This window comes from Penaeus monodon, chromosome 1, assembly GCF_015228065.2.
Source record: "Penaeus monodon isolate SGIC_2016 chromosome 1, NSTDA_Pmon_1, whole genome shotgun sequence".
Lineage (NCBI taxonomy): Eukaryota > Metazoa > Arthropoda > Malacostraca > Decapoda > Penaeidae > Penaeus > Penaeus monodon.
This window is the reverse complement of record NC_051386.1, coordinates 63,157,105-63,167,104: the sequence shown is the minus strand read 5'-3', so window position 1 is coordinate 63,167,104 and position 10,000 is coordinate 63,157,105. Positions and strand designations below refer to the sequence as shown.

The following is a 10,000-nucleotide window of genomic DNA, read 5'->3' as shown; positions in this document are numbered from 1 at the left end:
AAATCCTCATAGAGAGAATTTTCAAAGAAGTTCAAGAAATCCCCACTTTTTTTTCTGCTCTGGGCCCCAGTAATTCCTCTCGTCCCCAGTCAAGAACCGCTGGTCAGGAAAAAGGACACAACATTTTGACTCTCTTCTCACTACACGTTTCAGACTAACAGATACTAATGAACTCTGAGATGGAGTATTGATCTCGGTTATCAGATGTATATTATATCTATATATTATATATATGTTATATAGTTTATATATATATATTATATGTATACGAGGGGACTTCAATAAGTGTGTGGAAAAAGTCTACAACTAAAAATCATATGGAAGGATTTTGATTTCAATGCCCCTGAACTTTCTTGTACCAACATGTTATAATGTGTTCAAACAAACCCTTAAATGTAGCAATCACGCATCGTCACTAGTTTGAAACCAGGCACCATTCAAGCAACATGGAATCCCCCAAAATCAAGGCCAGGACAAACATTAAATTCATGGTGAAACTCGGTTGGGAGAATAGGCACATCATTGACGCTCTGGAATAAGCTTACGGTGACAATGCTCCAAGGAAATCAACAACCTACAAATAGATAAGTCAGTTCAGAAGTGAAGAAACGAAATTGAAGATGAGCCCCACAGTGGCAGGCCATCGACATCGGTTTGTGAGGAAAATACTGATGCTGTTCTCGACATGATTGAAGAGGAGACAAATAACCACTGAATCAGTAGCAGACAAACTCAACATCTCTGTGAGTTCTGCACACACAGTTCAGGTGGAGAGTTTGGGGCTAAGCAAGTTGGCTGTTAGATGGGTCCATATGCTGTTGTGGCCAGATCAGCAGCAAACAAGGGTAGATCTTTCCATGGAAATTTTGAACAAGTGGGATGAGGACTTGGAAGCTTCTGTGCAGAGAATTGTGGCAGAGGATGAAACATGGCTCTACCAGTACGATCCTGAGGACAAAATTCAATCAAAGCAGTGGCTGCTCAGGGGTGGAAGTGGACAGTCACAGCAAAATCTGAGCATTCAAGAGGCAAGGTCATGGTCACTGTCTTTTGGGATACAGAGGGGATTTTGCTGGTTGACTTCCCTGAGAGCAAGAAAATGATTACATCTGCTTATTATGAATGCATTTTGAGAAAACTCGTTTAAAAAAATCTCAGAAAAATGTCCTGAAAGCTGCATCAATGTGTTCTCTTCCACCTCGACAATGCACCCCATTCACGGCGCTCGGCAGACAAGAGCTGTGCCGCGTGAATTTCGATGCGAAATCGTCTGACATCCACAGTTTAACCCCATCTGACTTCTTTTTGTTTCCAAGCTTTAAAAAATAATTGAAAGGGACTAATTTTCCATCGGTTGAAGATGTAAAAAGAACTGCTCTGATGTGGTGCAGATCACATGACTTCCAACTGGCGGCAATGTGTTGTTATCTGCATTTAAGGGTTCATGTTTGAACACATTATAACATGGTACAAGAATATTCAGGTGTATTGAAATCAGAATCTTTCCATATGATTTTTAGTTACCAACTTTTTCCATAAACTTTTTGAATCCCCTTGTATATGTTATATATATATATATATATATATATATATATATATATATATATAGTATATATATAATATATATATATATATATATATATATATATCTATATATATATATATGTATATTGTTTTATATATATTATATACATATATTTTATTACATATGTTATATTATATTATATTATATAAATATATATTATATTATATATTATATATATTGTATGTATATTATATTATATTATACTATATTATACTATATATATATATATTATATATATATAATATATATATATATATATATATATATATATTATATATATATATATATACACACACACATATATAATATATACACTATATATATTTATTTATATCTATCCATCCATATATGTATGTATGTATGCATATGTACAGTATATGTAATGTATATTTGCAACTATTTTAAAGGTAAGCAAAATTTGTTTGGTTATGTATTGCTACTCTTCTTTCTGTTTCCAAATTTATTTTCATTATCTTAATTTCTGCCTTTGAATGTTTGTCTGTCTGTCTGTGTTTCTCTCTATTTCTCTCCCCCTCTCTTTCTCTCTTTCTCTCCCTCTCTCTCTTTTTCTCTTCCTCCCTCCCTCTCTCTCTCTCTTTCTCTCTTCCTCCCTCCCTCTCTCTTTCTCTCTTCCTCCCTCCCTCTCTCTTTCTCTCTTCCTCCCTCCCTCTCTCTCTTTCCTTCTCTCTCTCTTCCTCCTTTCTTTCTCTCTTCCTCCCTCCCTCTTTCTTTCTCTTCCTCCCTCCTTCTCTCTCTTCCTCCCTCCCTCTCTCTCTCTTCCTCCCTCCCTCTTTCTTTCTCTCTTCCTCCCTCCCTCTTTCTTTCTCTCTTCCTCCCTCCCTCTCTCTTCTCTCTTCCTCCCTCCCTCTCTCTCTCTTCCTCCTTTCTTTCTCTCTTCCTCCCTCCCTCTCTCTTTCTCTCTTCCTCCCTCCCTCTCTCTCTCTTTCTCTCTTCCTCCCTCCCTCTCTCTTTCTCCCTCCCTCTCTCTTTCTCTCTTCCTCCCTCCCTCTCTCTCTCCTTCCTCCCTCCCTCTCTCTCTCTCTCTTCCTCCCTCCCTCTCTCTCTCTTTCTCTCTTCCTCCCTCCCTCTCTCTCTTTCTCTCTTCCTCCCTCCCTCTCTCTCTCTCTTCCTCTGAATATCAGATTTTTTTTTTTTATAAGTATGATATGCAATACAACATTTTATTAAAGTTTGAAATAAGAACCTCAGAAAAAGTATTATTGAAGATATGTTTTGATTCACTTGACATAGGTTTTGAGATAAACTGTAATATGATTACAAGTTTTCTTCTGACAAAAATAACAGCTTCATTGATCACTTGATTGAGTTATCTTGTTCGAATAATAATTTATTCCCTTTAGTTTCCTTTTATGAGTAAAAAAAAAAAAAAAAAAAAACAAAGTAGGAGTTTTACAAATTCGTAATCCTACATCTCAGGTTTGCGAGGTTGTGTGTAAGAACGATCTTGCCGAAGAAGAAGAATAACCCGACGGAGATCACAGACGAGAGGGCCAAGGCGATGGTGGGGAAAAAGGTATTTGTCACAGTTGGAACAACTCACTTTGACAGCTTAATCAAGGTGATGTCAGAGGAGGAGACACTAAAGATTCTTCACTCCAAGGGATATACAAGTCTCGTCTTGCAAATAGGTCAGGGACACTTTATTCCTCCTACTCACAAGTGTCATGGCGTGACCGTGTCATTCTTCCGCCTGAAGCCTAGTATTGCGGAGGACTTTGCTGCAGCAGATCTGGTTGTAAGTCATGCAGGAGCCGGGTCGTGTCTAGAGGCCCTTGAAGCAGGGAAACCACTGATTGCGGTCATTAATAACACACTGATGGAGAATCATCAGAGTGAGCTCGCTGAAGAACTCTCCAAATCTGAATTATGTTTTTGCTGTTATCCATCCACAGTGCAAGAAACTCTAGAAAATTTAGACGTGAAGAGGCTGAAAGCTTATGAACCCGGCCGACCCAAACTTGTGGCCAAGTATCTAGATAGTGTAATAAAAGTTCTTTAGCCAATTGTTGTATTATCTAAGCTGGTTGTATTATTCCAAACTGGAAATATAGAGTTTATGGTTGGTCTTGCTGATAAAGTTAGGAAGATTAAATTTACTATTATTTATTTTTATGGGAGGCAGAACAAAATGAGACAGGATAATAAGTGACATAGTAGTATGTTCTCAGTTTACTGTAAAACATCAAGTTCCTTTTTTTTGGTTGGTTGTTGTTGTTGTCTTCAATTTCACTTATTTGCATTTCTTAAAATCTTGTATCTGTGAACAGGTCAAGAGTTCCATCTATGAATTTTCTTTTTGCTTGACTTTGTCTTTGACTACAAATTTTACTTTGGATACACGTATGTATAAAGTTTAAAATCAAAAACAGATTTGTATATGAGTTAAAATCATGTCATATACATTTATTATTTAGCTCTTTGTTATGGTGACCTCTGTCCATTACTCCAACTTTAATTCTGGGATGATTTTCCACATATGTCAGTGTGTTAATTTGTCTCTCACTCACAGCAAAATGAGTTTGAATCGTCCCCTTCCAAAATTCTTTAGGTGTAGAAGGCTCAAGATAATCAAGCAATCAGTTTCTCTGTTTCAAGGAAAAGTTTCTTTTCTACCCTGCACACATACAATTCAACATAGACATAAGATGCACATATGAAAGCATGCGTATCCAAAGGCTTTCTTAGACCGTTTGGTTGGAAATGTAAAAAATACTTTGCTAGCTTAAACTCATCTGTAACATAGGCATTGATGTGTTCACTTAAATCATGAGATTCCAGTGCATGATGAATACGAACATGTCGATGTTTTGTTATAGATAAAATTTTAAGTAACAAAGTATTTAATGAATGTATTCTCAGTTAAATGGGCCAAAAACACCTTTGGATGTGCATGTCCTCCTGTGATGCCAGAAGTGTAGTTTTAGTAATATTCACTTGGTTAATATATACTTACTTTATAGGCTCATTCTTATTTATACAGTTACCCAGTATTGCATGTTATCGATTGCATACAGGCTGGGGTTGAACAGCTTAAACATTAAAACTGGTTCTGAAATTTTGCCCTTACAACTAACCCTGAGGAAATTATTATATTACTTTTTCATTGTATTCCAATAATATCATTAAAAATATGAGAAAAGTTTGTTGGTTTTTCATTACAAGTTGCAAAGTAGTTAGTTTCAGATTCTTACATGGAAAGTAAAGGAAGAGAGGATATTTATTTACATGTAAACGAGGGAGTAAAGTTGCAGATACATATGACAGAACTTCCAGATTAATGTCCTGATTACTTGATACTACATATTCAACTCCAAGCAAGTCCGTACACTTTATCAGTATGCAAAACTGGTGTCAGAATTTTATTTTGTATATGAATTGCTTTTAGTACATATGAATTAAAAACTTGTACAATATATATAGTATTTTCCAAATTTACAATTGATCTCTGATAAAAAAAAAATATATATATATATATTGTTCAGGCTCGAAAAAACAGATTTTATGGATGGAAGATCAAGGTACACCAAATATATCTGTCTGCCTATGAAGTCTAGCTTTCTATATACATAAATATATCTTATCTTTTACTGTGTCTATCTATTGGATGTGTATCAGTGAGTTCTGTGACCTTAGGATGCATGTTGAGGTGTGCAGATCCTTTGGAGAACAAAAGGAGAAACAAGAAAAGGAATAAGGAAGAAGAAACACAAGAAGATATAAGGAATGAAATAAGAAATAGAAGACAGGAAATGAAGTAAAATAAAATGGCACAACTTGAATGTACTTTCAATTGAGAGAGTCCGTCAGACTGATGTGCTTTGAGTTAAATTTACAGAATTATTAAATGCGAAAAGGCTTCGGTGACCAAAGAATTCATGGCAGTGAAGATCACTGTGTGTAGACCATTCCAGCAAGATTAATTTTCCCTAAGACATTTTTATAGCAGTTAAGCATATGAAAAAAATTTGTCAGGTCCCCTACACTTTTTTTTTTTTTAAATACAGTAAACACTCTTGCTAAAATTCCATTGATTGTGTAATTTGGTTTTATTGGACAAAGTTTACATTTTAATACTGAAATATATTCAGTATTGCAGAGACATGAGATAAAATTATTTACATCTTCCTCTCACAACTATAACAATTTATTCTGCATTTAACAATTTATAAGTGAGTGACCGGTTCACCTCACCAAGTGGAAGTTGGTTGATATTGTGCTGAAAAGGTCCTTGATAACTTTCATGCTAACTATGACTTATATTTAATGGTATAAGGCCTTCAAAAGGGAGACCTAATACAGGTAAGATTATATAATAAATTACATTTTTGTGTTGGACCTACCTACTCTTGAGATTTGAAATTTTGAGGTAAGGTTTGAGCATTTGTTTCCTATCATTTTTCCATGCAGGACTTCTCTCGGCTTAAATCAAAGCATAAGTGGAACCCTCTCTTAGTATCACAAGTGAAAAATTCTTTTGTGCAATTCTTGGTAACATGTTAGCAGCATCTTTAAAGATACCACCTCAAGAAAGGCATGTCACTAGCAAATAGGTTTATAAGGAAATCTCAGAGCAGACTTTTGGCTTTTATAAACTGCCACTCATGTTAAAAACCAATGTAAAAATTTAATATTCTGCTAAGATGTAACTGATGAAAACTGATTGTCTGATTTTATAAAGTAAAACTATCTGGAGTTCACAATGCAATGTTTACCATGCTCCTGAACAATTTTCTGCTACATCCATCAGATGTATAAAATGATATGCTTTTTTTTCCCTTCTTCTTCTTCCATACATTTTATATATTTTTCATATATTCTGGCAGAATTCCATCATACTTCTGGATTATTTAACACAAGATTGTGTCTGAAATGATTGGGCAAAGATACAAACTTTTATACAATTGCATAAGGTTGAGATTGTCATGACTCATTGTATGGTATCAATGCACAGCCCAGACAAACAGTGTGGTCAAACATAGCTGGGACGAACACCATGGCTCCACAGACTATGGCAGCTAATAACAAGAGGACAATATGCCTAAGACAAATATATCAGATCAAAGTGTAAATGTTGAACCTATGTGAAGTGTATTCTAGAGTAAATTGAAATTATTAATTTGTTATTATCATCATTATGAGGGGATTTATTTATTTATTTATTTTTTTTTTTTTTTTTTTTTTTTTTTTTTTTTTTTTTTTTTTTTTTGCTAAATAAGACTAGGATGGGGAGGTGGGAATATTTTGTTCAGAAATTCTTTGTTTACATCGTACCCCTAGTTAGTATTAAAACCCTTGAAACATCTTACAAGGTTATCTTTTCAAAGAAGTTGCTTCAAACCTACAAAAAACAAAAAATTAATTGATTATGAAGTCTTTAGTAGTGACTTCATTAATATTTGAGGATGTTAAATCATATTTAAATTACCAACCTACATTCTACTTTATTCCTTTACCCCTTCTTATGCCTCTGATCTCTATCTGAGAGTGATAGTGTCTAAATCATTAACTAGAGAATTTGAAGACTTTGTATATAACTGACAGACAAAATCACTGGCAGAATTATATCTATATCTTTACCTATCTATATACTTATATATATAAAAACTTAGATAATTACACTGATCATAAGTAAATTTCATTTCACATTCATGGTGTGATTACATCTTTAAAGAAGATTGTTCTGGCCGTGAGTGCTCATCTATCAATCACGAACATCAACTAAAATCACACAAACGGTTCTTCTGTTCTCGTGTGTGTTTTGATCCTCGAGTATCTTCTTTTTCATGGGAAAGTTCTAAAAGATTAGTTTTTTATCTCCTGACAGCAAGATTATTTTTAATAAATGGTGAAGAGGCACTTAGACTGTACTCTGTAGATATTCATGCAGTAATAACTAAATGCATGGTTGATTACCATTCATTAGCAATTATTTATACTCCAGAACATCCCTGTTACTTATGTATATACATGCATTTTTTTCATTCTTTACATCTTAAGGAATATGAGGAACTTCATTTCTATGAATGTAAGCTGCATGAAGATGGAAATGATGATAAGTGGAGTAATGAGGTAGTTAGGTCTAGCTGACAAGAGAACAGTACGGTACATTTAATAAACCTCTTACCCCCCCATATTAATTAACCAAAATACTGATGAGAAAGACAAAGGAAATCAAAAGAAAAGAAAAGAAAAAGCAAAAGAAAAAAAAGAGGTAATGATGCTCAGAAGATCTCGGTAACCTATGCTTTAAATTTGGCTGCCAAGTCGTTCAGCAGAGTCATGAAGTTTTCTTCGTCTTTGGTGCAGACTTTCGTCCAGGCCAAGGGAAGATGTGTAGCTGCTGGACTGCGATCTGAAAGGAAATTGGAAATGATTGTTTACCTCTCTTGCTCTCTTCCTTCCCCCTCTCTTGATCTCCTGTTTAAATTCTTTTGCCGTCACTTTCTTATCTCTCTGTCCTATGCCCTCACGACGTTTCTTTCCCTCTCTCACACACTCCTCCACTTGTCCTCTCGTACTCCCCCCCCCCCCTCATTCTCCCTCTGTCTGTCACAATTATTTCAACCTACTGCATTCCAAACATACCATTTATGGATTTACATTGCTCTTTCTCCATAACATACACTAAACCCATTACCACCCTCACATTAGAGTAATTAATGTACAAAGTTCCTACCTTGGAAGAAAAGACCAGACTGCTTGTTCCAAAGCAGCAGGTGAAATAGCCAGCCACACAGCCGTGTCTGCTCCCTGACTGGGGCTTCGTAACTTATCCTTCATCTGCAATACAAAAACAGAATTACTTGAAGAATATTTTGCTCTGTCTCTATCTAATGCAGCCATAACCCCCCCAAACCCTTGCTTCTTGTCACGGGGGTGCTTAGGAGGCGGAGACTGAGGCCCAACGTAGGGGATCATCCTTCCCTTGGATCTCTGCCCTTGCCTCAACTAATTATGCGTGATCTTTTCTTCTCCTCCTTTCCTTTTCATTCTATTCTTCATCCTTTCTTCTGTCCAGTTATCCTAAACATTAATTCACTTTTACCCTTGTTGCCACAATACTTTGCCAAAATGCTGTGTGACCTTTGATGTCTGGCACATTTGTTTTGACCACTGACCAGTCTGAAAACCTGCTAACAATGCCTTGTGAACCAAAAATTTTTTGCCTGGGGATTTCACTCTACAAGCTCCACCCTATCACTATATTTTGCTTATGCTGCTAAAGACCTTAGATATTGATGCGGGAGAAAATTTTCAGTAAATAAATAAATGAAGTCATAAAAGAGCTTATCTAAGATATACTAGTTGTGGGGGAGGAAAGGAGAGAGGCAAGGCAAGGAAAGGGAAAGTACAGTGAGAGAGGGGGGGGGGGAAGGTGGGGAAAGAGAGAGGGAAGGAAAGGAAAAAGGAAAAGGAAAAGGGAAGGGAGAACAAACAAATGGGATAGGAAGTAGAAGAGGAAATGGAGGTAAGAAAATATACTGCTGTACAATCATTACATTTTGTAAAATTGTTTTCAATATTTGAATAAATTTTATTTGATATCACCATTTTATTATTATCAGTACTATTTTCAATACTATGATTATGATTTATCATTATTATTATTATTATTATTATTATTATTATTATTAAAAACTGACCTTATTGTAAAATTCTGGCATGGAATTCCTCACTGCAGGTGTGTCTGCCCAACCAGGATGCATACAGGAGAAGTGAACATCAGGATATTCCTTTGCATACTGTTCTGTCATCACCACCTTTAATTACAACAAACGAATAAATTATAGTCAAGCAATCAAATCCATCTTTCCAGGCTTACTCTGGTTTAAGGTCCCCAAATGAGCCTCTATGCGAAGGGTCTCTGGTGGTATGTCTTGTTTTTTCCAAGGCTGATAACACATTCCTGGGAAATGTTTGAATGCCTGTGAAGCCGCTTCCTTTTGGGGACAGTGGAAAGCCTTGTAACACATATGTAAGTTTTCAAATAATTTTTGGGACCTTAATTCTACTGGGCAAGATGTACAATCATTTCCCCCAAAGTTGGGCAAACTGGTGGAAATCAACACTAAATTCAGTTTCAAAATGAAGACTAAATATCTATAGATGAAATGTGGAGAGAAAAAAAAAAATAAATAAAAATAAGAATAAGAAGAGACATTTAAAGAATAAAAGAGAGAGGGAGAAAAAAAAAAAAAAAGAAATAAAAAACCTGCTGTCTCTTGTTCTGGGCATAAGCCATTGTTCCGTCAAAAGGCTTCATCTTCTCGAACTGCAGGTCATCGGCATTGAGCTTCTGCACCAGCATTCCTCCAGACGTGACCACCACAACTCTGGCTTTCTCGCTTCTGGTTGGGGTAAAAAAGAGGGGAAACCTGAATCTGCATATGCTAA

The 10,000-nt window shown here is 35.7% G+C and overlaps 2 protein-coding genes across 5 annotated transcripts in view; one reads left to right on the top strand and one right to left on the bottom strand.

Moving 5' to 3' along the window:
* The window catches only part of LOC119575474 (UDP-N-acetylglucosamine transferase subunit ALG13 homolog), a 10,196-nt gene extending 5,448 nt beyond the window's left edge, over positions 1-4,748 (top strand). For all 4 annotated transcript variants that reach the window (XM_037923131.1, XM_037923122.1, XM_037923139.1 and 1 more), the window contains one exon: positions 3,023-4,748. In XM_037923131.1, coding sequence (XP_037779059.1) covers positions 3,105-3,605 — 501 coding nt within the window. In that variant the 5' untranslated portion in view covers positions 3,023-3,104 and the 3' untranslated portion in view covers positions 3,606-4,748. The remainder of the gene's footprint in view (positions 1-3,022) is intronic.
* An 885-nt stretch (positions 4,749-5,633) lies between these two features.
* The window catches only part of LOC119575466 (dehydrogenase/reductase SDR family member 12-like), a 9,654-nt gene continuing 5,287 nt past the window's right edge, over positions 5,634-10,000 (bottom strand). The window contains 5 exon segments of the mRNA XM_037923112.1: positions 5,634-7,958; positions 8,283-8,304; positions 8,306-8,386; positions 9,250-9,366; positions 9,819-9,954. Of these exon segments, the coding sequence (XP_037779040.1) occupies positions 7,846-7,958; positions 8,283-8,304; positions 8,306-8,386; positions 9,250-9,366; positions 9,819-9,954 (469 nt within the window). The 3' untranslated portion in view covers positions 5,634-7,845.